The sequence below is a fragment of the Argopecten irradians genome, chromosome 2 (assembly GCF_041381155.1).
Source record: "Argopecten irradians isolate NY chromosome 2, Ai_NY, whole genome shotgun sequence".
NCBI classification, from domain to species: domain Eukaryota; kingdom Metazoa; phylum Mollusca; class Bivalvia; order Pectinida; family Pectinidae; genus Argopecten; species Argopecten irradians.
In genome coordinates this window covers 62,824,049-62,851,891 of record NC_091135.1, presented here as the reverse complement: position 1 = coordinate 62,851,891, position 27,843 = coordinate 62,824,049, and the positions used below count along the sequence as shown (strand labels likewise).

At 38.2% G+C, this 27,843-nt stretch overlaps 2 protein-coding genes across 4 annotated transcripts in view; one reads left to right on the top strand and one right to left on the bottom strand.

Moving 5' to 3' along the window:
• The window catches only part of LOC138316192 (uncharacterized), a 38,896-nt gene extending 15,240 nt beyond the window's left edge, over positions 1-23,656 (top strand). The window contains exons 18-31 of one of the 2 annotated variants that reach the window (XM_069257765.1): positions 294-474; positions 775-1,006; positions 1,783-1,930; positions 2,564-2,666; positions 11,387-11,587; positions 12,023-12,142; positions 14,740-15,019; positions 15,331-15,421; positions 16,279-16,413; positions 16,744-16,844; positions 17,249-17,351; positions 20,705-20,734; positions 22,071-22,157; positions 22,549-23,656. In XM_069257765.1, the coding sequence (XP_069113866.1) occupies positions 294-474; positions 775-1,006; positions 1,783-1,930; positions 2,564-2,666; positions 11,387-11,587; positions 12,023-12,142; positions 14,740-15,019; positions 15,331-15,421; positions 16,279-16,413; positions 16,744-16,844; positions 17,249-17,351; positions 20,705-20,734; positions 22,071-22,157; positions 22,549-22,737 (2,001 nt within the window). In that variant the 3' untranslated portion in view covers positions 22,738-23,656. The remainder of the gene's footprint in view (positions 1-293; positions 475-774; positions 1,007-1,782; positions 1,931-2,563; positions 2,667-11,386; positions 11,588-12,022; positions 12,143-14,739; positions 15,020-15,330; positions 15,422-16,278; positions 16,414-16,743; positions 16,845-17,248; positions 17,352-20,704; positions 20,735-22,070; positions 22,158-22,548) is intronic. The other variant, XM_069257766.1, reaches the window with a different exon arrangement.
• A 1,067-nt stretch (positions 23,657-24,723) lies between these two features.
• LOC138316193 (N-acetylglucosamine-1-phosphodiester alpha-N-acetylglucosaminidase-like) overlaps positions 24,724-27,843 on the bottom strand; it is a 41,573-nt gene continuing 38,453 nt past the window's right edge. For both annotated transcript variants that reach the window (XM_069257768.1, XM_069257767.1), the window contains exon 11: positions 24,724-27,817. In XM_069257768.1, the coding sequence (XP_069113869.1) occupies positions 27,538-27,817 (280 nt within the window). In that variant the 3' untranslated portion in view covers positions 24,724-27,537. The remainder of the gene's footprint in view (positions 27,818-27,843) is intronic.

The window sequence follows — 27,843 nt, the reverse complement described above, 5'->3', positions numbered from 1 at the left end:
CATTTATTGACTGTGCACAATATGAAAACAAATATATTTACAAATGTACAGTAAAACACAGAATCTCTAGGGACCAATGACATCACTTTGTTATAAGCATAGTGCGTTATACACTTATTACAGACATCTTTTAGGAATATTTACCAAGTAATGGTTGAAAGTTTTTTTGTTGTGTTGCTTGTGAATATCCCTTTAGTGTTTTGTTTATAAACATGTTTTACTGTATATAGGAATAATGACAGTCAAAGTTCAGTTCCAATTTTTACAAAAAGGCATATGTTACAATTCTTTAGGTGGAGGTACTGTATAGCCATCAGAAGGCCTTGTCTGATGTCCTGGAACTCATCTCAATGTTTGGTCAGGATCCACATGTAAAGGATCAGAAAAGGATTACAAAGCTTCTGGAGGACAAAGATGAAATAGACAACCTTACTGTAACCATGGCAACAACTGCAGAGATGATATCATATGCAGGTATGGTGGTCAAAATAATTTATAGAAAAAAGAAAGAATATTTGTATGAAACAAATTTCATAGAGTGGGTTTCTATCACTGTAGCAATATATCAATGTAGCAATAATCATTGTATCAGCAAATTAAAAAGCAGACCTCTGCTTAATGTTGTACCATATACACTATGTAATATTACACCTGAGATCACCAATATAACCAAACATTAACCACTGTATTAAAAGTGGTCATGTGTGGCTTCACTGGATTATACAGAAACTATTGGTTGATTAGAAATAAGTATAGCTGTATGTTATTTTCCAGCAACACGAGAAGAGAAGAAGCAGATTTTAGAGTTAGGGCGGGATTGGGCTGTAAGGATGTATGGTGTACTAGCTGGGCTTGACAGCTTGGTAGCTGATCTTCATCAGCTAGGACGAGAGGCAGGGGTGTGGCCGTCCCTAGAGGACACGCCCACAAAGGACATGGAGATTGTTAATTACCTCCAGTCGGAGAATGACAACCTCAAAGACCTACTCAATTGTGTTGCTTTAGGGTAAATATCACTTTAGTCTGTGGAATGTAAAAGCAGATCACCTTCTCCTCCAGATTCTTGTTTTCTTTTTAATTATAAAAACTCATTTAGTCTGGATTTAAATATACATTATACATTTATTGCCCTGACGGTAGGGGAGACATGACGCTTTGTTTATCCAAGGCATGTCATATTTCCCGAGGGCGTAGCCCGAGGGAAATATGACTTGCCATGGGTAAATTAAGCGTCATGTCTCCCTACCGTCAGGGCAATAAATTGTTTATTATACCGAACAAATAAAGTTTTTCTCGCGCTAGAATACAAGTCTAACGTAATGGCTAGACTTTAAGTTGTTTGCCCAAAACACTGTTGCCGTGTTGGGCTAACGTTACGTATATTGTTAAATCAGAAGTTAGACCTACCGTATCTTTCAGCCCAAATCAACTCCCTTTAGCATGTTACATCATATAAACATTACATGGAGTGTAATTTTGTTATCTGTATCCTTTATCATAAGAATATTAATACATTTCCTCGGACGGAAGCGTCGTCTGCCATCCATTTTATTTGTTATCGGAATATCTCGGAGAGTTCCATTACACGACCGATAACTCTTGCTAAACGTACGAGGGGCTTCGCATGGGGGAAACATGATTTTTTAACATGACGTTCAGCAGGATACACGATGTTTTGTCGCCCTCACACGTGACGCCTCTCGACCAATCAGCGACTGTGACTCATCTTTAACAATGATATGCCTTTAACGTTTTATAACATTTGTTGGGTGTGATTACCAGAAATACTAAGATGTCGCAGGAGTCTACAGTCCTGTATCAACATCTGAGAGTTATCCTGGAGGAGGCTCGACTGTCTCGACCAACAGGAGTACTTGTCATATTCTCTCAGCAGAAGTTACAGGTGTTGTCTGGACAGTGGGTCACCAAGGTATATAGTATGATATAGTCAACTGTAAATAAACAAAATGTAACATTTCATAGAGTTATCAAACTACGAACAGTAGAGAATGGGAGAAATAAGGTTGATAAGCATCTGATTTATTTTTAATGTATAACATGTCAAGTTAACATGTCTCAGCTTTAGGTATAATGATGATCACTGATATCTGAGATATGTGAATTAAGTGAAAAAGTAGACTGGTGTCTAAGTAATTTACAGTGTATAGATATAAGATTGGTAAAGTAGACTGGTGTCTAAGTAATTTACAGTGTATAGATATAAGATTGGTAAAGTAGACTGGTGTCTAAGTAATTTACAGTGTATAGATATAAGATTGGTAAAGTAGACTGGTGTCTAAGTAATTTACAGTGTATAGATATAAGATTGGTAAAGTAGACTGGTGTCTAAGTAATTTACAGTGTATAGATATAAGATTGGTAAAGTAGACTGGTGTCTAAGTAATTTACAGTGTATAGATATAAGATTGGTAAAGTAGACTGGTGTCTAAGTAATTTACAGTGTATAGATATAAGATTGGTAAAGTAGACTGGTGTCTAAGTAATTTACAGTGTATAGATATAAGATTGGTAAAGTAGAGTGGTGTTTGTGTTCTTTTTTCAGGCATTAAAATGTATGGAGCTGATACAGACTCAGATTACACTCACCGCCACAGGTATCAACAAACTGGTGGATACAGTGTTTGCTGCCAAAATCTCCAAAACAGGTACCGAATTTATAAATTAATTTGTGAAATAAGGCTTATGGGAAGTACTTTGAAATAACTATTTGTAAATAAGTTAGCATCATTACAGATTCTAGTAACTGGTACTGGATGTTGTATGGAATAAGTTTACACTACTATTGTTTTATACCATATAGCCAGTTACAGATTCTAGTAACTTGTACTGGATGTTGTATGGAATAAGTTTACACTACTGTTGTTTTATACCATATAGCCAGTTACAGATTCTAGTAACTTGTACTGGATGTTGTATGGAATAAGTTTACACTACTATTGTTATATACCATATTGCCAGTTACAGATTCTAGCAACTGGTACTGGATGTTGTATGGAATAAGTTTACACTACTATTGTTATATACCATATAGCCAGTTACAGGTTCTAGTAACTGGTACTGGATGTTGTATGGAATAAGTTTACACTACTATTGTTATATACCATATAGCCAGTTACAGATTCTAGTAACTGGTACTGGATGTTGTATGGAATAAGTTTACACTACTGTTGTTATATACCATATAGCTAGTTAATATTCTAGTAACTGGTACTGGATGTTGTATGGAATAAGTTTACACTACTGTTGTTATATACCATATAGCTAGTTAATATCAAAGCAGGTGAAAATTTTTGCAGTTTTATCTAAAAATCAGAAAATTAATTTTTTAGTGTTAAATTTTCACAATTTAGCTTTTAGAATTAATATTACTCAATCATTTTTCAATACATCATGGATCAATTTTTACCATCATAGCAATCTTCTGTAATATATATAATCATCATCGAAATTGACCATCTATAGAGTAAATGTTAGATGCCATTAGCATGGCCAACTATAGGTGTTTCTGTGTCAAAAGGTCCACAGCATGGCCAACTATAGGTGTTACTGTGTCAAAAGGTCCACAGCATGGCCAACTATAGGTGTTACTGTGTCAAAAGGTCCACAGCATGGCCAACTATAGGTGTTACTGTGTCAAAAGGTCCACAGCATGGCCAACTATAGGTGTTACTGTGTCAAAAGGTCTACAGCATGGCCAACTATAGGTGTTACTGTGTCAAAAGGTCCACAGCATGGCCAACTATAGGTGTTACTGTGTCAAAAGGTCCACAGCATGGCCAACTATAGGTGTTACTGTGTCAAAAGGTCCACAGCATGGCCAATGTGTCAAAGTATGGCCAACTAAGGTGTTACTGTGTCAAAAGGTCCACAGCATGGCCAACTATAGGTGTTACTGTGTCAAAAGGTCCACAGCATGGCCAACTATAGGTGTTACTGTGTCAAAAGGTCCACAGCATGGCCAACTATAGGTGTTACTGTGTCAAAAGGTCCACAGCATGGCCAACTATAGGTGTTACTGTGTCAAAAGGTCCACAGCATGGCCAACTATAGGTGTTACTGTGTCAAAAGGTCCACAGCATGGCCAACTATAGGTGTTACTGTGTCAAAAGGTCCACAGCATGGCCAACTATAGGTGTTACTGTGTCAAAAGGTCCACAGCATGGCCAACTATAGGTGTTACTGTGTCAAAAGGTCCACAGCATGGCCAACTATATAGGTGTTACTGTGTCAAAAGGTCCACAGCATGGCCAACTATAGGTGTTACTGTGTCAAAAGGTCCACAGCATGGCCAACTATAGGTGTTACTGTGTCAAAAGGTCCACAGCATGGCCAACTATATATAGGTGTTACTGTGTCAAAAGGTCCACAGCATGGCCAACTATAGGTGTTACTGTGTCAAAAGGTCCACAGCATGGCCAACTATAGGTGTTACTGTGTCAAAAGGTCCACAGCATGGCCAACTATAGGTGTTACTGTGTCAAAAGGTCCACAGCATGGCCAACTATAGGTGTTACTGTGTCAAAAGGTCCACAGCATGGCCAACTATAGGTGTTACTGTGTCAAAAGGTCCACAGCATGGCCAACTATAGGTGTTACTGTGTCAAAAGGTCCACAGCATGGCCAACTATAGGTGTTACTGTGTCAAAAGGTCCACAGCATGGCCAACTATAGGTGTTACTGTGTCAAAAGGTCCACAGCATGGCCAACTATAGGTGTTACTGTGTCAAAAGGTCCACAGCATGGCCAACTATAGGTGTTACTGTGTCAAAAGGTCCACAGCATGGCCAACTATAGGTGTTACTGTGTCAAAAGGTCCACAGCATGGCCAACTATAGGTGTTACTGTGTCAAAAGGTCCACAGCATGGCCAACTATAGGTTGGTGTTACTGTGTCAAAAGATAGTTCTGTGTCAAAGGGCATGGCCAAATAGGTGTTACTGTGTCAAAAGGTCCACAGCATGGCCAACTATAGGTGTTACTGTGTCAAAAGGTCCACAGCATGGCCAACTATAGGTGTTACTGTGTCAAAAGGTCCACAGCATGGCCAACTATAGGTGTTACTGTGTCAAAAGGTCCACAGCATGGCCAACTATAGGTGTTACTGTGTCAAAAGGTCCACAGCATGGCCAACTACTATAGGTGTTACTGTGTCAAAAGGTCCACAGCATGGCCAACTATAGGTGTTACTGTGTCAAAAGGTCCACAGCATGGCCAACTATAGGTGTTACTGTGTCAAAAGGTCCACAGCATGGCCAACTATAGGTGTTACTGTGTCAAAAGGTCCACAGCATGGCCAACTATAGGTGTTACTGTGTCAAAAGGTCCACAGCATGGCCAACTATATAGGTGTTACTGTGTCAAAAGGTCCACAGCATGGCCAACTATAGGTGTTACTGTGTCAAAAGGTCCACAGCATGGCCAACTATAATAGGTGTTACTGTGTCAAAAGGTCCACAGCATGGCCAACTATAGGTGTTACTGTGTCAAAAGGTCCACAGCATGGCCAACTATAGTGTTACTGTGTCAAAAGGTCCACAGCATGGCCAACTATAGGTGTTACTGTGTCAAAAGGTCCACAGCATGGCCAACTATAGGTGTTACTGTGTCAAAAGGTCCACAGCATGGCCAACTATAGGTGTTACTGTGTCAAAAGGTCCACAGCATGGCCAACTATAGGTGTTACTGTGTCAAAAGGTCCACAGCATGGCCAACTATATATAGGTGTTACTGTGTCAAAAGGTCCACAGCATGGCCAACTATAGGTGTTACTGTGTCAAAAGGTCCACAGCATGGCCAACTATAGGTGTTACTGTGTCAAAAGGTCCACAGCATGGCCAACTATAGGTGTTACTGTGTCAAAAGGTCCACAGCATGGCCAACTATAGGTGTTACTGTGTCAAAAGGTCCACAGCATGGCCAACTATAGGTGTTACTGTGTCAAAAGGTCCACAGCATGGCCAACTATAGGTGTTACTGTGTCAAAAGGTCCACAGCATGGCCAACTATAGGTGTTACTGTGTCAAAAGGTCCACAGCATGGCCAACTATATATAGGTGTTACTGTGCCAAAAGGTCCACAGCATGGCCAACTATAGGTGTTACTGTGTCAAAAGGTCCACAGCATGGCCAACTATAGGTGTTACTGTGTCAAAAGGTCCACAGCATGGCCAACTATAGGTGTTACTGTGTCAAAAGGTCCACAGCATGGCCAACTATAGGTGTTACTGTGTCAAAAGGTCCACAGCATGGCCAAATGCTATAGGTGTTACTGTGTCAAAAGGTCCACAGCATGGCCAACTATAGGTGTTACTGTGTCAAAAGGTCCACAGCATGGCCAACTATAGGTGTTACTGTGTCAAAAGGTCCACAGCATGGCCAACTATAGGTGTTACTGTGTCAAAAGGTCCACAGCATGGCCAACTATAGGTGTTACTGTGTCAAAAGGTCCACAGCATGGCCAACTATAGGTGTTACTGTGTCAAAAGGTCCACAGCATGGCCAACTATAGGTGTTACTGTGTCAAAAGGTCCACAGCATGGCCAACTATAGGTGTTACTGTGTCAAAAGGTCCACAGCATGGCCAACTATAGGTGTTACTGTGTCAAAAGGTCCACAGCATGGCCAACTATAGGGTGTTACTGTGTCAAAAGGTCCACAGCATGGCCAACTATAGGTGTTACTGTGTCAAAAGGTCCACAGCATGGCCAACTATAGTTTATGGTGTTACTGTGTTACTGTGTCAAAAGGTCCACAGCATGGCCAACTATATATAGGTGTTACTGTGTCAAAAGGTCCACAGCATGGCCAACTATAGGTGTTACTGTGTCAAAAGGTCCACAGCATGGCCAACTATATATAGGTGTTACTGTGTCAAAAGGTCCACAGCATGGCCAACTATATAGGTGTTACTGTGTCAAAAGGTCCACAGCATGGCCAACTATAGGTGTTACTGTGTCAAAAGGTCCACAGCATGGCCAACTATATATAGGTGTTACTGTGTCAAAAGGTCCACAGCATGGCCAACTATAGGTGTTACTGTGTCAAAAGGTCCACAGCATGGCCAACTATAGGTGTTACTGTGTCAAAAGGTCCACAGCATGGCCAACTATAGGTGTTACTGTGTCAAAAGGTCCACAGCATGGCCAACTATAGGTGTTACTGTGTCAAAAGGTCCACAGCATGGCCAACTATAGGTGTTACTGTGTCAAAAGGTCCACAGCATGGCCAACTATAGGTGTTACTGTGTCAAAAGGTCCACAGCATGGCCAACTATAGGTGTTACTGTGTCAAAAGGTCCACAGCATGGCCAACTATATAGGTGTTACTGTGTCAAAAGGTCCACAGCATGGCCAACTATAGGTGTTACTGTGTCAAAAGGTCCACAGCATGGCCAACTATAGGTGTTACTGTGTCAAAAGGTCCACAGCATGGCCAACTATAGGTGTTACTGTGTCAAAAGGTCCACAGCATGGCCAACTATAGGTGTTACTGTGTCAAAAGGTCCACAGCATGGCCAACTATAGGTGTTACTGTGTCAAAAGGTCCACAGCATGGCCAACTATAGGTGTTACTGTGTCAAAAGGTCCACAGCATGGCCAACTATAGGTGTTACTGTGTCAAAAGGTCCACAGCATGGCCAACTATATATAGGTGTTACTGTGTCAAAAGGTCCACAGCATGGCCAACTATAGGTGTTACTGTGTCAAAAGGTCCACAGCATGGCCAACTATAGGTGTTACTGTGTCAAAAGGTCCACAGCATGGCCAACTATAGGTGTTACTGTGTCAAAAGGTCCACAGCATGGCCAACTATAGGTGTTACTGTGTCAAAAGGTCCACAGCATGGCCAACTATAGGTGTATAGTGTTACTCTGTGTCAAAAGGTCCACAGCATGGCCAACTATAGGTGTTACTGTGTCAAAAGGTCCACAGCATGGCCAACTATAGGTGTTACTGTGTCAAAAGGTCCACAGCATGGCCAACTATAGGTGTTACTGTGTCAAAAGGTCCACAGCATGGCCAACTATAGGTGTTACTGTGTCAAAAGGTCCACAGCATGGCCAACTATAGGTGTTACTGTGTCAAAAGGTCCACAGCATGGCCAACTATAGGTGTTACTGTGTCAAAAGGTCCACAGCATGGCCAACTATAGGTGTTACTGTGTCAAAAGGTCCACAGCATGGCCAACTATAGGTGTTACTGTGTCAAAAGGTCCACAGCATGGCCAACTATAGGTGTTACTGTGTCAAAAGGTCCACAGCATGGCCAACTATAGGTGTTACTGTGTCAAAAGGTCCACAGCATGGCCAACTATAGGTGTTACTGTGTCAAAAGGTCCACAGCATGGCCAACTATAGGTGTTACTGTGTCAAAAGGTCCACAGCATGGCCAACTATAGGTGTTACTGTGTCAAAAGGTCCACAGCATGGCCAACTATAGGTGTTACTGTGTCAAAAGGTCCACAGCAAATGGCCAACATGGCCATATAGGTGTTACTGTGTCAAAAGGTCCACAGCATGGCCAACATAGGTGTTACGTGTCAAAAGGTCCACAGCATGGCCAACTATAGGTGTTACTGTGTCAAAAGGTCCACAGCATGGCCAACTATAGGTGTTACTGTGTCAAAAGGTCCACAGCATGGCCAACTATAGGTTTACGTGTCAAAGTCACAGCATGGCAACTATAGGTGTTACTGTGTCAAAAGGTCCACAGCATGGCCAACTATAGGTGTTACTGTGTCAAAAGTCCACAGCATGGCCAACTATAGGTGTTACTGTGTCAAAAGGTCCACAGCATGGCCAACTATAGGTGTTACTGTGTCAAAAGGTCCACAGCATGGCCAACTATAGGTGTTACTGTGTCAAAAGGTCCACAGCATGGCCAACTATAGGTGTTACTGTGTCAAAAGGTCCACAGCATGGCCAACTATAGGTGTTACTGTGTCAAAAGGTCCACAGCATGGCCAACTATAGGTGTTACTGTGTCAAAAGGTCCACAGCATGGCCAACTATAGGTGTTACTGTGTCAAAAGGTCCACAGCATGGCCAACTATAGGTGTTACTGTGTCAAAAGGTCCACAGCATGGCCAACTATATATAGGTGTTACTGTGTCAAAAGGTCCACAGCATGGCCAACTATAGGTGTTACTGTGTCAAAAGGTCCACAGCATGGCCAACTATAGGTGTTACTGTGTCAAAAGGTCCACAGCATGGCCAACTATAGGTGTTACTGTGTCAAAAGGTCCACAGCATGGCCAACTAATATAGGTGTTACTGTGTCAAAAGGTCCACAGCATGGCCAACTATAGGTGTTACTGTGTCAAAAGGTCCACAGCATGGCCAACTATAGGTGTTACTGTGTCAAAAGGTCCACAGCATATAGGCCAAAAGGTCAATAGGTGTTACTGTGTCAAAAGGTCCACAGCATGGCCAACTATAGGTGTTACTGTGTCAAAAGGTCCACAGCATGGCCAACTATAGGTGTTACTGTGTCAAAAGGTCCACAGCATGGCCAACTATAGGTGTTACTGTGTCAAAAGGTCCACAGCATGGCCAACTATAGGTGTTACTGTGTCAAAAGGTCCACACCTGTGCCAATGGCATGCTTTTTAGGTCATCTGGTCCACACCTGTGCCAATGGCATGCTTTTTAGGTCATCTGACCGAATGTCAGGATGACCTATTGTCATCGTGTTTCGTCCGTCGCTGTCCGCCGTCCGCCGTGCGTCGTGCGTAAAACTATTTATACAAAAGCCTACTCCTCCTAAACCCTTTAGTGAATTACATCCATATTTGATATGAAACATCCTTGGGGAAGGACAATCATATTTTATATAAATGAGATAGGTCCGACCCCTTGGGGCAGAGGGGCGGGGCCCTAAAAGGGCAAATTTTCTTAATTTAAGTTTTAAATCCTACTCCTCCTTCATCCTTGGATGGATTTCATCCATATTTGGTGTGAAACATCATTGGGGAAGGACAATCATATTTTATATAAATGAGCTTGGTCCGACCCCTAGGGGCTGAGGGGTGGGGCCCCAAAAGGGCAAATTTTCTTAATTTTAGCTTTAAAATCCTACTCCTCCTTCATCCTTGGATGGATTTCATCCATATTTTGTGTGAAACATCATTGGGGAAGGACAATCATATTTTATATAAATGAGCGTGGTCCGACCCCTAGGGGCTGAGGTATGGGGCCCCAAAAGGGCAAATTTTCTTAATTTTAGCTTTAAAATCCTACTCCTCCTTCATCCTTGAATAGATTACAACTATATTCGGTGTAAAACATCATTGGGGAAGGACAATCATATGTTATATAAATGAGTCTTGTCCGACCCCTAGGGGCTGAGGGGTGAGGTCCCAAAAGGGCAAATTTTCTTAATTTTAGCTGGCCCACTTCCTGTTTTCAGGTTTTGGTCTCCGATCTCAATCAAAATTGGTCTATAGGGGTTTTAATTGATGCCGAACAACATGCAAACATTTTCATAAAGATTTTGGTATTCCAAGATGGCCGCTGGTCCACTTCCTGTTTTAAGGTTTCAGTCTCTGATCTCAATGAAAATTGGTCTAAAGGGGTTTTAATTGATGCTGAATAACATGCAAACATTTTCGTAAATATTTTGGTATTCCAAGATGGCTGCTGGCCCACTTCCTGTTATCAGGTTTCAGTGTCCGATCTCAATGAAAATTGATCTATAGGGGTTTTAATTGATTAAGAAGGGGTAACTTTAGGTGAGGACAGTCATATTTTATAAAGGACCTAGCTAAGACCCATTGGGATAGTACAGCGGAGGTCCAAAATGGGAGCTTTGCTGAAATTTGGCTTCAAAATCTGACTCCTCCTTATATTAATCCTTGAATGGGTTACAACCATATATGGATGAAGGGCTACCAAGTTTGTTCAACAAATGACATTTACCTATTTCAGAAACTTACATATTCAACTAAGGAGTTCCTTGTTTTGTTTATATTAATCGTTAACCAATACTTTATACTGTGACTTTGTTGTTTTGTGCCATGAGTCAGATGACTGTTAAGGCCCATGGGCCTCTTGTTTTCCTCTATGAACATATTCTGTATTTTCATATTACAGAGTTCTCTCCCATGTGGGAAGAAATCAATTGTGACATCATTGGTTCATGAACAAAACTAGCGTCATTTTTTTCAATATGATGTTACTTTTGCAAACACATGATGTTGCAACCAATACGTACATACCTTCAAGGACTGATCACTCTGTAATATACAATTACAGAATACATTGTACATGATACATCAAACCTAATGGACAATAACTCTAGGGGATTCTGTGATCATAACAATGTCAGATCCCCTGTATCAATATTTCCCTGTTCAATTTATGATATCCAGAAGCACAGAGACAACAAAGCATAGCTGATTGCCTGGACAAGATAAGCTCATTCAGTCGTGGAATGGTGACGCTCCGTCAGAGAGTACTTCAGGGTATTCAGCTATCTACAGATATCAGTAAGAGGTCAGCAATCCGTAAATCTCTGGACGACATCACAGGCCTAGCTCCTGGACTTATCAACTCACTGAAAAAACTTACAGGTAATAATCAGACATCATCAAATGTTTAAGGTCAGCACTCAGGTGTAACAGCCCATTGATCATTGTGTCGCCTACAATGGAGTGACAACATATAGGAATTACTATGTAGATAGCTTCAGTGACTACACTGTCTGAAAATAGGCTTCCATGCTATAACTCAAAATTCATAATTTTTTTTAAATAACATGTTGTTTCTCATCAAGTTGTATATGTCATGAATGAAATAACCAAAAGTATGTTAACTAAGCATAGAACTGATAGTTTAGAGGCTATTTTACCTCACTATCACTGTTTCTGGTGGAACTTATTTCACATGGAAACCAGGAAATTTATACGTTTTACAGATCAGGCATTTTCATTTGGTATAATGATAAATGCATGAATGACTATTAGGTAACCATACTTTATAATGCTTTGGTTGTTTTACATTTTTAGGCAGCAGTAAGGTAGATTTGAAGGAATTGTCTCAGCAACGAATTAGGTGGGCAGCAAAGATACGACATCTAGTGGTTTTACTACAGCAAGTTACAGACGTACAACCAGGCCTGGTCAAAGGTAGGTCATTTACAACAAGCCCTGGTCAAGGACAGGTCATCTACAAAAAGCCCTGGTCAAAGGTAGGTCAGCTACAGCAAGTCTTGGTCCAAGGTAGGTCATCTACAACAAGCCCTGGTCAAATGTAGGTCATCTACAGCAAGCGCAGGCCTCGATTTCTCGAAACAAAATTGCAGACTTAAGTCAAAACTTAAGTTTTTCGCCTTATGTAACCTATATGAAAATTTATGACTTAAGTCAGTTTTTGACTTAAGTTTGCGTCAAGAAATTGGGGCCTGGTCAAAGGTAGGTCATCTACAGCAAGCCTTGTTCAAAGGTAGGTCATCTACAGCAAGCCTTGTTCAAAGGTAGGCAATCTACAGCAAGCCCTGGTCAAATGTAGGTCATCTACAGCAAGCCCTGGTCAAAGGCAGGTCATCTACAGCAAGATTTGGTCAAAGGTAGGTCATCTACAGCAAGCCTTGTTCAAAGGTAGGTCATCTACAGCAAGCCCTGGTCAAAGGTAGGTCATGTACAGCAAGCCCTGGTCAGATGTAGGTCATCTACAGCAAGTCTTGGTCAAAGGTAGGTCATCTACAGCAAGTCTTGGTCAAAGGTAGGTCATCTACAGCAAGCCTTGGTCAAAGGTAGGTCATCTACAGCAAGTCTTGGTCAAAGGTAGGTCATCTACAGCAAGTCTTGGTCAAAGGTAGGTCATCTACAGCAAGTTCTGGTCAAAGGTAGGTCATCTACAGCAAGTCTGGTCAAAGGTAGGTCATCTACAGCAAGCTCTGGTCAAAGGTAGGTTATCTACAGCAAGCCCTGGTCAAAGGTAGGTCATCTACAGCAAGCCCTGGCCAAAGGTAGGTCATCTACAACAAGCCATGGTCAAAGGTAGGTCATGTAAAGCAAGCTCTGGTCAAAGGTAGGTCATCTACAGCAAGCCCTGGCCAAAGGTAGGTCATCTACAGCAAGTCTTGGTCAAAGGTAGGTCATGTAAAGCAAGCTCTGGTCAAAGGTAGGTTATCTACAGTAAGCCTTGGTCAAAGGTATGTCATCTACAAAAAGCCCTGGTCAAAAGGTAGGTCATCTACAGCAAGTCTTGGTCAAAGGTATGTCATCTACAACAAGCCATGGTCAAAGGTAGGTCATGTACAGCAAGCCCTGGTCAAAAGTAGGTAATCTACAGCAAGCTCTGGTCAAAGGTAGGTCATCTACAGCAAGTCTTGGTCAAAGGTATGTCATCTACAACAAGCCCTGATCAAAAGATAGGTCATTTACAACAAGCCATGGTCAAAGATAGGTCATGTACAGCAATCCCTGGTCAAAGGTAGGTTATGTACAGAAGCCCTGGTCAAAGGTAGGTCATCTTCAGCAAGTCTTGGTCAAAGATAGGTCATGTACAGCAAGTCTTGGCCAAAGGTAGGTCATGTACAGCAAGCTTTGGTCAAAGGTAGGTCATGTAAAGCAAGCTCTGGTCAAAGGTATGTCATCTACAACAAGCCCTGGTCAAAAGGTAGGTCATGTACAGCAAGCCCTGGTCAAAAGAGGTTTTTGAATCCAGCCAGAGTTTATATTTTGTATTCTACTGAGCAGTGTAGAAGGAAGATGTTGATAAACTGGATTCATGAAAAAGGTAATGCTGTGGTCTATACAAGCATGAAGATATTCAATATAATCATGTTTTGTTTCCCATAGAGGTGCAAATATAATCATGTTTTGTTTCCCATAGAGGTAAAAATAATCCTGTATTGTTGTCCACACAGATGCAAATGTTATCCTGTATTGTTGTCCACACAGGTACAAATGTAATCCTGTATTGTTGTCCACACAGGTATAAATGTAATCCTGTATTGTTGTCCACACAGGTACAAATGTAATCCTGTATTGTTGTTCACACAGGTACAAATGTTATCCTGTATTGTTGTCCACACAGGTACAAATGTAATCCTGTATTGTTGTCCACACAGGTACAAATGTAATCCTGTATTGTTGTCCACACAGGTACAAATGTAATCCTGTATTGTTGTCCACACAGGTACAAATGTAATCCTGTATTGTTGTCCACACAGATGCAAATGTTATCCTGTATGGTTGTCCACACAGATGCAAATGTAATCCTGTATTGTTGTCCACACAGGTACAAATGTAATCCTGTATTGTTGTCCACACAGGTACAAATGTAATCCTGTATTGTTATCCACACAAGTACAAATGTAATCCTGTATTGTTGTCCACACAGGTGCAAATGTTATCCTGTATTGTTGTCCACACAGGTACAAATGTAATCCTGTATTGTTATCCACACAGGTACAAATGTAATCCTGTATTGTTGTCCACACATGTGCAAATGTAATCCTGTATTGTTGTCCACACAGGTGCAAATGTAATCCTGTATTGTTGTCCACACATGTGCAAATGTAATCCTGTATTGTTGTCCACAAAGGTGCAAATGTAATCCTGTATTGTTGTCCAAAAACACAGGTGCAAATGTAATCCTGTATTGTTGTCCACACAGGTAAAAATGTAATCCTGTATTGTTGTCCACACAGGTACAAATGTAATCCTGTATTGTTGTCCACACAGGTAAAAATGTTATCCTGTATTGTTGTCCACAGAAGTGTGTAGACTTCTTGATGTGGAGGAGGTTAATGGAATTACATCCTGTGCACCAGATTTCACTGCAACTATCGTCATCACTCCACAAGTTAAAGCAGACGGCAGAGAAGTCAAAGAAAACATGATTACAACTAACAGCCAATCACTTGTTAGTGTCACAGCAGCAAGTGCAAGACCTTCAGGAAATCAAGAGGTCACAGAAGTGCAAAAAGAAGACAGTTTTAAACCAGTCAAGGTCACATTCCAAAACGTTCATGAAGAGCTGCTTCGGGTCACAAGGTAGATTGAGATTGTAAAAGATAATAAGAAATCCTTGTAGTTTTAGAAGCATATTACTTCAGTCATGCCGATAGAGTGATTATAGAACATTGTTTGTGTGTGTGGAAATAATGATTATTAAATATGATCTTATTACATAATGTATATAATTATTATGTTCAATTAGCAAAGTAGCATTATTGTACAATATCCTACCTTTTCGAACTATTTCACTATTTAAGATTACTTGAACTTTTCATATAAACTTTATATATAATGAACCAAGCTCAGTTTCTATGTGACAATCTATCATGATATTTCTTCTGTTGCAGTGATCGGCGTGGAGAGGAAACTCTTGGCCAGTTACCCAAGCCTCGGGCGAGACAAACGGCATCCCCATATAAACCGACAAATGCTATCCTGGTATGGAACTCTTCAAGTCTTTAAACACTTTTTCCATTTATTGTTAAAAAAGAATTGAATTACATAGTGTTAGATAAAAGAGATATGATAAGGAAAGGAAACAATTTATATCATTTAAAAAAACAATAAGTGAAGGTTATAGGTTATGATAATCAAAAACAAAAAGGGGAGGTAACAAAGCAATATGGGGAGGTAACCAAATCAAAAGATAACTTTGTATTTGTAATGATCAACTTCAACAAGTTGAAAATAATGTCATGTGAGATATTAGAGATATTATAAAGTCAATTTCTGAATAACCAAATGGATGGTGATATGTGTTTATTTTAATTATTGGGGAAAAACAGAAAAATTGACTCAAAAGGGGTGGAACAGAACAATGTAATGTGTGTAGGGGATCTTTTTACTTTCAGATACATAACATGCAGCTCTACGTTGCACCATGTTTTCCTGGGTGTAAGGGTCTACACTGTACAGGCATACTCAATATAAAGACAAACTGATGATTTATTTGCCTTGGCTTTAACTTATGTTGATCCCATATTAATATTTATATGTAAGATGTCAAGTGTGGAATTAGCTTTGTAGTTATGCTTTTATGTGGAGTCATGTTTTTATATGGGAGTGCCATTTTAGGTTTGATCTACATGTTCTAATATGTGTCAAACGAAGATGTTGTGGATGATTTTGGGTTTCCCCTTTATGTTAAGATAATACATTGCTCATACTCAGGTGGAAGGATATTTTCCATATTTTTCCCAGAATGAAAGTTTGCCTGCAAAGTCAATTTGGCTTCCCTTGTCAAGGTTTGCTTTCACTTGAACGAAATTTGCATTACAAGATATATTTGTTTGAAGGCTGCTGCCAGGTATCTTCAAAAAGAGGCTGACAAGTGGGAGGATGAAGATAACCCAATTGTACAGGTTGCTAAGGAGATGTCCCAGCAACTACAGCACATGATGGAGTATAGTCAAGGAGAGGGACCAATCACAGTGAGTGTTAGAAGCGACCAATCATTGTTTGTATTACTAAACCAATTACAGTACTGTTAAATGATTTTGTAATATTTGGAGAAGGACCTATCATAGATTGTACTAGTTGTTCAAAAAAATGACCAATCACGATAAATCTAGGAAATGGGTTTTCGAGAGCAACACTGCATGGTATCCAAAGGCTCTGATCATGATAAACATTAAACAGGAAATGCTTTTTAACATGTGCAGGATAGCTGTAAGTGATTTAAAATTATGAATTTCATTTGATGATAAATGATTGACTCTGATATTGACTTAGGGAAGAATAAACCTGTGTCTGTTTTCCAGAACCATTTACAGATGTCACAGACAGGCAAAGCAGTAGCAGAGAATGGACAAAAGATGAGGAAGTTTGCAAAGATTCTCGCAAAATATTGTGTAGAAAAGAGGTTGGTTTAGTTATACATTTGGAAGTTTTCACTTGACCGACCCATGTAATAATCCCCTTACCTTGTTTTCCATACCGACAATGTAATAACAACATGGAGCAGGTGTGCATACACCCCAAGCATTATTATCTACAATACTATATAATCATTGTTCTTATCATTGAGAACTTTGTAATATGTGAAAGAAATGTGATAAAATGTCATCAACAGGTGTGCATGGGCTTAGCTAGTTTGTAACTGGAATTTTGACTGTCAAGAAATAAGCTCCAATACCCTAGCTGTCTCACTTATACCTAGTGACATGGTCCCCAATATATGAGATACTATAGTAAGTTGTACTATTTTTTGATAAGCCTACTGTGTTGTATGCTGACCTGATTTTGATTGTAAGACATTAATTCCAGATTTGCCAAAGACCTGATGTTCTATGCTGACCAGATACCTACCGTCAGTACCCAGCTTAATATTATCTCCACTGTACAGATGGCCTCGCCTGGTGATAACAATGTAAGTATATCTCTGTTACTGGTCATCTCTCCTCAGTATTGAGTATATCTCTGTTACTGGTCAGCTCTCCTCAGTATTGAGTATATCTCTATCACTGGTCAGCTCTCCTCAGTATTGAGTATATCTCTGTTACTGGTCAGCTCTCCTCAGTATTGAGTATATCTCTATTACTGGTCAGCTCTCCTCAGTATTGAGTATATCTCTGTTACTGGTCAGCTCTCCTCAGAATTAAGTATATCTCTATTACTGGTCAGCTCTCCTCAGTATTAAGTATATCTCTGTTACTGGTCAGCTCTCCTCAGTATTGAGTATATCTCTGTTACTGGTCAGCTCTCCTCACTATTGAGTATATCTTTATTACTGGTCAGCTCTCCTCAGTATTAAGTATATCTCTGTTACTAGTCAGCTCTCCTCAGTATTGAGTATATCTCTATTACTGGACAGCTCTCCTCAGAATAGAGTATATCTCTATTACTGGTCATCTCTCCTCAGTATTGAGCATATCTCTGTTACTGGTCAGCTCTCCTCAGTATTAAGTATATCTCTGTTACTGGTCAGCTCTCCTCAGTATTGAGTATATCTCTGTTACTGGTCAGCTCTCCTCAGTATTGAGTATATCTCTGTTACTGGTCAGCTCTCCTCAGTATAGAGTATATCTCTATTACTGGTCATCTCTCCTCAGTATAGAGTATATCTCTATTACTGGTCATCTCTCCTCAGTATTGAGCATATCTCTGTTACTGGTCATCTCTCCTCAGTATTAAGTATATCTCTGTTACTGGTCAGCTCTCCTCAGTATTAAGTATATCTCTGTTACTGGTCAGCTCTCCTCAGTATTGAGTATATCTCTGTTACTGGTCAGCTCTCCTCTCAGTATTGAGTATATCTCTGTTACTGGTCAGCTCTCCTCAGTATTGAGTATATCTCTGTTACTGGTCAGCTCTCCTCAGTATTAGTATCTCTGTTACTGGTCAGCTCTCCTCAGTATTGAGTATATCTCTATTACTGGTCAGCTCTCCTCAGTATTGAGTATATCTCTGTTACTGGTCAGCTCTCCTCAGTATAGAGTATATCTCTGTTACTGGTCAGCTCTCCTCAGTATTGAGTATATCTCTATTACTGGTCAGCTCTCCTCAGTATTGAGTATATCTCTGTTACTAGTCAGCTCTCCTCAGTATTGAGTATATCTCTATTACTGGTCAGCTCTCCTTAGTATTGAGTATATCTCTATTACTGGTCAGCTCTCCTTAGTATTGAGTATATCTCTATTACTGGTCATTTCTCCTCAGTATTAAGTATATCTCTGTTACTGGTCAGCTCTCCTCAGTATTGAGTATATCTCTATTACTGGTCAGCTCTCCTCAGTATTAGTATATCTCTATTACTGTAGCTCTCCTAGTATTGAGTATATCTCTGTTACTGGTCAGCTCTCCTCAGTATTGAGTATATCTCTGTTACTGGTCAGCTCTCCTCAGTATTGAGTATATCTCTATTACTGGTCAGCTCTCCTCAGTATTAAGTATATCTCTGTTACTGGTCAGCTCTCCTCAGTATTGAGTATATCTCTGTTACTGGTCAGCTCTCCTCAGTATTGAGTATATCTCTGTTACTGGTCAGCTCTCCTCAGTATTAAGTATATCTCTGTTACTGGTCAGCTCTCCTCAGTATTGAGTATATCTCTGTTACTGGTCAGCTCTCCTCAGTATTGAGTATATCTCTGTTACTGGTCAGCTCTCCTCAGTATTGAGTATATCTCTATTACTGGTCAGCTCTCCTCAGTATTGAGTATATCTCTGTTACTGATCAGCTCTCCTCAGTATAGAGTATATCTCTATTACTGGTCATCTCTCCTCAGTATTGAGCATATCTCTGTTACTGGTCAGCTCTCCTCAGTATTGAGTATATCTCTATTACTGGTCAGCTCTCCTCAGTATTGAGTATATCTCTATTACTGGACAGCTCTCCTCAGTATTGAGTATATCTCTGTTACTGGTCAGCTCTCCTCAGTATTGAGTATATCTCTGTTACTGGTCAGCTCTCCTCAGTATTGAGTATATATCTATTACTGGTCAGCTCTCCTCAGTATTGAGTATATCTCTGTTACTGGTCAGCTCTCCTCAGTATTGAGTATATCTCTATTACTGGTCAGCTCTCCTCAGTATTAAGTATATCTCTGTTACTGGTCAGCTCTCCTCAGTATTGAGTATAGCTCTGTTACTGGTCAGCTCTCCTCAGTATTGAGTATATCTCTATTACTGGTCAGCTCTCCTCAGTATTGAGTATATCTCTGTTACTAGTCAGCTCTCCTCAGTATTGAGTATATCTCTATTACTGGTCAGCTCTCCTTAGTATTGAGTATATCTCTATTACTGGTCATCTCTCCTCAGTATTAAGTATATCTCTGTTACTAGTCAGCTCTCCTCAGTATTGAGTATATCTCTGTTACTGGTCAGCTCTCCTCAGTATTAAGTATATCTCTGTTACTGGTCAGCTCTCCTCAGTATTGAGTATATCTCTGTTACTGGTCAGCTCTCCTCAGTATTGAGTAGTTACTGGTCAGCTCTCCTCAGTATTGGGTATATCTCTGTTACTGGTCAGCTCTCCTCAGTATTAAGTATATCTCTGTTACTGGTCAGCTCTCCTCAGTATTGAGTATATCTCTGTTACTGGTCATCTCTCCTCAGTATTGAGTATATCTCTGTTACTGGTCATCTCTCCTCAGTATTGAGTATATCTCTGTTACTGGTCAGCTCTCCTCAGTATTAAGTATATTCAATTGTATGTACATTATTTATCAGTAGTTAAACTCTAACTAGGTGTGGTGGACGATCTTTATTTATACAGTATGTCATGTATTCAGATATAATTTGATACAAACTATATTGTTTGCATGTATCTTAACATTTCTATATCTGTAATTTTCTATATGGAGTAAAATTTGATAATAACAATATACTGTACTTATTATAATTACTCTGTATAAGTATTCATGTATCACCTGGACACGAGGATGAGGTTCAGTGTAAATGTCGCCATCAGAGATATCATGTCCAATATATATCAATCTGACCATCTGTTGTCAGATAAGTTGTCAAAGTATAGCCTCCCCTGTATATGTTGTTTATGTTCAGTTTCTCTTCAAACATTTATGACATGACTGTTCAAAAATCATGTATCAGCTTTTTAAATATTTGATATTCAATTCATGAGTTTAGAGCAAAATTACATTATTTTTTCTAAGATAATTGGATATTATAGTCAATGATGATACTCTTAGATTGAAGCCAAACTTAGCACACTATAAGCTATCAATGGTAAGATATGTATGATTAGTGATAAAACTCTTATTGAAGGTAACCTGTCCTCCCGTCACTGTAGAACAGGTACAGACCGCTGTGTTTTAGATGTGTGAACTGTGTCGGTGATATGAGAAAATAGAATCTGCCTGTTGGCTGCTGGATTAGATCTGTAGGGTGTATCTAGATGTACTACAAATGTCAGCATTACTGCTTCACACTCTGTGGTTTAAATCATGCACACTAAAACTTGACATTTTTGGCTGTGTAGCTTTGATAGATGAACTGTTTCTTGTCAGTTTTGCACTAATAGATTTAGATATAGACACTTTTATCTGTCCGTTTGCTGTCTACTGCTCAGAATTGCTATTTTTGTAACAATAACTAGCTCTTTCGGCTGTCTGCTTTGGGTTTTTATGAAAAATAATATTACTTGTATTGAAAAATAAACATTTACCATTATTATAATATAACTTAAGTAAAAATTTTGTCTAATGACTTCAAAGGTTTTTAATTGGTTACTTAATAACTGAATATTGATATTTATAAACTGAAGAATATTTTTGGTGTAACATTCTAATCTTTATTATTTCTAGTTAATGAATTTTAAATTAATTGCAAATAGATGAATATTATAATGATATTCCTTCTCAGTTGAAAACTTTTAGTAGGTACATCAGTGAATATGAGAAGTATAGGACATGGCACTCTGTCTGTGCTATATGTTATCAACATCTTTCTATCAGGACTAAAGCAGAAAAATGGTAGACTTTACATGTAAACTGAACCTACTACAAGCAATTGTCTGAACCATGAATTTGACCTGCTCTTTCTGATTTTAACATCTACTGGAGGGGTACTTACAAAAGATAATTGAAATTAAGGGTTATAGTACTTTTAGTACCTTGGTACAAGGCTCCTGGTGTTGTGTTACTGCTATCGGCTGTGTATTGATGCTTCCTGTGTTGTTTGCTGTAGATTGCTACTAACCTATAACAACAGTCAAATTACTTGATATATATTATTGGTTCTGAAATAAAAATCAAATTGTATTTATCTTAAGATAAGGTGAGTGGTAATATGATAGTATGTCCTTGATTTATTCTTTTTCAGTAAACAATTAAAAAGCTGATTACATAATGTATAACTTATTATACTACTGTATGTATCAGAATTAATGTGCATTTTAATTTAAAAGGAAAAAAGTATACATACAGAATGATTGTCCATCCATTAAGTTATTCTTTGCGGCCATTTTGATATACAGGAACATATTATCAACAGGTTTTCTGTACAAAGGCTATTGCTTAATTTTGTGCTGAATCATGTTTCATTTTTGTTGGATCTGTACAACACAGTGAAATTAAAATTAATATTAACAAAAATGTTCTGTAAACTTATAATATTAATGATACAATTTCAGGCAGCTAAGATTCTGATACAGAATGCACAGAACCTGATGAAAGTTGTCACCCAGACCATCAGATCTGCTGAGACCGTCTGTGTCAAGGTTTGTGTGTGTTACGTCACCAAATAGAAACATGGTGACATATTCACTTATTTTCTCATTGGTTCGAAATTAAGATTCCCTGGCTTTATAGGATCAGAAGTAGAATAAGTATTATTTCAGAAATGAACTGGCCATTGTCTATTTTCATGTTTGAGTAAGTGTATACTTTGGTAAACAAATTGTATACACAATATGTCATTTAATCATATACGTGTTAGAGTAGATTTTGAAACCACGACTTCCCTTACTCAGTAAAATGATTCTCCATCCAATACCAAATCATGCTCACTCTTTACTGGCTGAGCTACACAGAATAAAATAATGTTTGAAATTTATTCATACAAAAATCTAGTCACTAAAACTTTTGTTATTATAACCATTATTTGAACAGGGTCTGATGATGCCTGAAAATGGGTCTGAAGATGATATAAGTGCTGTCATACTCGCAACGCAATGGCGGCGGAAGTTTGTCCGACATCTACAAAGGGAGGCGGACGAAGCTCAGAAGGATACTCTGGGTCTCCGCAGGATAGAGGAACACAGACCTCCCACACTGACACAGATATTCACCACTTACTAACATATATCTGTCTACCACAGGATAGAGGAACACAGACCTCCCACACTGCCAGATATTCACCACTTACTAACATATGTCTGTCTGTAAATTACTACCATATCAGTCTACTGTGTATAGTCAATATGTAAGCCAATAAGTATTGTTACCATATCTTATTGAGAATGTTGTATCCAATGTAAAGTATTGTTACCACATCTATCTTATATGTCTAATGTAAAGTATTCTTTTTATCAAATTATGTTTCTTAAATAGCCTTTCCACTTCACATTTCCTTCATTATATCTATATATCTCCTCACACATTCATCTGTAGCTTTCTCCCTGTTTATGATTTTGTTAAGAAGGTTAGCATTGCATGCAGTGTGTTGCTATGTTTCTCAGTTTGTGTATTTAAAACTTTAATAAGACATTATATCCATATCCGTCCTTCGACACCTGCATCCTTTTGTAATCAAGATTCCTAATTTGTTGATTAGGACTAACTATTAATCAATAGTTACATGTGTGATCATTGTCAGTATAATAGTATTTTCCAAATCAATAAAAGATCCCCTTCCACTAGTCATTTAACCCCATATACCCCGACTGCCATAACATACAGCATGTACACAATTTAGCAATGGTTTTATAGGTTTGGTCTAGGTTTTCCTATTAGGTACGGGTATTGTATTTAATTTGTAATTATTTTTATATCTCTGGTCATATCAAGTTTATATTGATGTGAATTATCAATGTCATAGCTATCATATCGTATTTGTTTTACCTTGCAATAAGTAAACCTGTATGTCCTAGATTTTTAGATGAGACTATCTGTCATTGTGTCAGAGTTTGGTAACATGTCCTTGTTTTACTGTCAGTGTGAAGCTAAATCAGTATGGTTATAACTAGCTTGTTATATAGGATTTTAATTTTCTAGCTTGTTATATAGGATTTTAATTTTCTAAACTGTTTTATCCCATGTATTAAAGAAAGAAAAAAGGAAATTTAGTACTATAAACTACTAATTAATCTTAAAAAACTTCCTGTTCAAGATATTAATAATTGCATAGCTTGCTTCTTAATATTTATTGTGCACCTTCAAACAGGTCTTGCATTCTTGGCATGTTTTTATTCAGACAAGCCATATAATCAGTGTCCATGTTATATATAGGAATCAGTGTGTATCTATTTTGTAATCTACTTCTATTACCAACTTCTGTTATCCTTTATCCTGTTATATTTGTCTTTTTTTACCTTTACAATTTACAGCTGTTAACTGTGTAATACCCTTTTATCCTTAATAGGTGCTTATATTATCGTGTGTTTTATAACCATTTAGTTTTATATGTTATTTTGTAATCTGAATTTCTTAAGTGTTTGTATACTGTACTTAAATTTGCATAACTCAACAAAAGTACATTGTGTAATTTCATCTATAAAATGCAAACAGTTTCAACAAAATGGCTATCCAGCCTACTTGGGATAATTTCTTGTTATGTAGGTACTAATAATTGAAATATTGATAAACTGTAACCAAATGATATGTACAAAATAAATTGTTAACACCTATACCTTCTTTGTTTTCCTGATTTTAGAGCCATGTATTGTAGGATATGGGCATTCAACGGGTTATTATGAAGATTCCATTTTATGAAATATTTGATCAGTTCTGGTCTATAGACTCTCCTGTGTGAGTTGAATTACTGTTACAACATTAACTTGACCTCATAATTTTAACTGGTAGAATGTAGAAACATATGGAACTACCTGGTACCCCACAGATAGAGAGCTGGAGGCAGAGTGTCAAACATCATTATCACTCAAATACAATAACCCTGAGATGAAGAAACGTTTCACATTTCTGAGAGAACAAGAGCAAGAGGTCAAATGTCAAACTACACCAGCTGATAGTGCCCAGCTCAAGGGAAGCTTTGGTTATAAAGCACGTAGTGTCAAGATTACGGTTTGTATCAGTCTTTGTTGACTGGAGAAAAAAGACAACAGTCCATTATCAAGTGTTCAATTTTCTTTTAATGAACAAAAATGGGAAAGATATCCATACATTTGCAGTATACACTTGTCCAATTAAAACAGAGATGAATCCCTTGCCTATACAAACAGTTACTGTATAAAGTTACAGTATAAAATGCTGCATAACTTTATTTTGCCATAAAAGAGTCTTAAATATCAATACTCATGAATACATGTAACTATTTAACAGTTTCAAGAAAGGTTAATATCAAAAGAATAGAAAACAAATATTTTAGAGAATTTTGAATACATGCATCTTGACTATTCTGTTTCTTTCAATATTACCCCGTTCAAAAATGTAAGAAAATAGCAAATTTCAATCCTCATTTACCTGAAACAGGGCTTAAGTCAAAATGAAGGTCACAGTGACCTACTTTTGGAACATGATGTATTGCCTCATCTAGATGAACCCATAACCAAAAAGAAATATTATGTTCATTTTGCAGTCGAAGTACCATAACAAAAGAGATATATAAAGCCCAGACAGGCTGCTATTAGGTAAATCAAAGGCCAAAATAAATGTCAGTGACTTGTGTTACGCACCACCTTTCCTTAGAAAACCTGTGACCCAATTTTGAAATATAGAACTTGTATAAGAATATGTGAGGAAAAGAACAGACAGGCATAAAACCAAACTTCAGTTGCCCTCCTCCTTTGGGTCCCATTGGATAATTAATTAATCATAACTTTTAAAGTTTTTCTCATTATGTGTATTTAAAGTTTAGACACAAAAATTACCATCCTTAATTATTCAAATATACTACTATCTGAATACTATACACCATTCAAATATACTTCTATCTGAATATTACACACATATATAGTGAGAATGACTTAGCTACCATACAATTAATTACTGCTATATTGTACACTACAGTACATGTATGGTTGGGGTTAGATGCATAACCGATACTCTTTATCACAGACTTGTCAAACATTGACAAACAGAAACCTGCATGGATTTCATTAATTAATTAAATAAAAATAATTTGTTTCTTTTGACAAATAATGACTCATTAACATGTATAAACCGTTAATTACCAAACAAACCTTGCCTACTATATACAAAGTAATAGATCAATAATAACATAGACATCCAAAATTCCCATTCACATAAACAATATAAGTTGTATAACTCCAACAGTGATAACAAAATTGCTCCCCAGTCTAGATCTACAGTAACAAAGTTTAGGCTCACTTGTCATGGTTGTAGTAGCTGAGCTTACATATGTATGACTACACAAACATACAGAATATACACTGTAACTTCATCAATGGAATGTAACATGTCAGCTGCATTGAACTATTTTTAGTACCGTAGGTGGATTTAAAGATAGGAAACCATTTGATCGTTGTCTCATATTCTACAGTAAACCAACTTTTTTGTTTGCGATTTACTTTCGTGAATTTGGCGATCAAACAAAATTCACAAAAATTTGTCTATGTATCTGTGAATTAGCATCTACATCTGTTTTATTGAAAATTTTTAAATTCAATCAGCTTATCCATTAACATTTTACCTCCGAGAACCTAATTAAAAATGGAAATAGCAAAATTTAGTAGCCGCGAAAAATGTTGGTTTTTAGTATATCATATTTGAAAAATATTTGCACCAAAGTGCAGTCATATATCATACAAACTTACATAGGTCACAAAAGATAATAACCACACAGCATTTTTGTTCTTATCGACTTAAATCCAGAAACAAATGAAAACTCACTACTAAATCATTCAATTTGCTAATATCCTAGTGATCAACAAGTTATACTAGTTCTAGCCCGAGATACTCTGGCCCTGACACCAGACTTAGACATAATGACAGATAGATGTCTGGTTTAGGGCCAGAGCGCAGTCCTATATCAAAACGTGGTATAAGCCGACACCGTTTGGTATCGGGCCAGGTCATCTCCGATTCAGACTACTTACAAAATATTACCACCGAGAATCGCCACTTACATTTCCCTCGCCATCTTCTCATAGTATGCAAATCACCTTTAATCTCGACTGATTGCTATATTTGGGTAGATTTAATATTCATTTGTTGAAAAGACAAAGGTTAGTGGTGCTTCTCCATGGTCAGTCTGAATCGGAGATGACCTGGCCCGATACCAAACGGTGTCGGCTTATTCCACGTTTTGATATAGGACTGCGCTCTGGCCCTTAACCAGACATCTATCTATCATAATGTCTAAGTCTGGTGTCAGGGCCAGAGTATCTCAGGCTATACTAGTTCACAATATCTATATTTGGCATGAATATAATTATAACTTAACAATTCAGAAATAATAATTATATCCAACGGTCAACTAAATCTGAAAATTATCCAATTAACACAACAACAGTACATGTCCAGTATAATCCATAATACATTATGTTGTCTATGTACATATAGGTATATTATTGCACACACTAACTGGCTAGAACTGAAAACATATGATTAAATAAACATGGTAAAACTAACCTGAGATGGGTGTGTCTTTCTCAACACTGCATTGTTTTACTCCTGATTATGATGAGCAAGTTAAATATTTTTACAGCACTTAATATGGGAGTTTATACTCAGGAAGTTTTAATCTATTTCTATGAAAAATTGGTTAATCAAAAGCTGAATGTTGTAAGAAAATCATGTTTAGGTATTCTCAACCTTTACAAATATAAACAAATGGAACCAGCATGGTGTCTGGATGCTCTGCGCACAGGATCTACAGAGATTTCTGGTTGTTCATTAAATACTTATAAAATGTTAACAAAAATCCTAACAGAAGTTTAACAATATGGATATAACATATAGCTATGTAACATCCTTTGAAAAAGAATTCTTTTTTAATGAACTGCTATTAGAAAAAGACGTTTCGGCCCTGGAATATTCGTTGAGTGATGAGAGTTCATCATCCGAGGTTGATACGCCCTGGAACATGAACATATGACTGGAGTTTGATGACTTTGGTGATCTGTATTTCATGCTCTGTTTTCTCCGGGTCTGAGTCACAAGTTTGTATGCAAGGACTATATTCAAAATAGTACTTATAGTAGCAACCAAGCCAAGAGCCACAAAACCCATCTGCATTAACCTGAAACATATATTAGACACATTTAT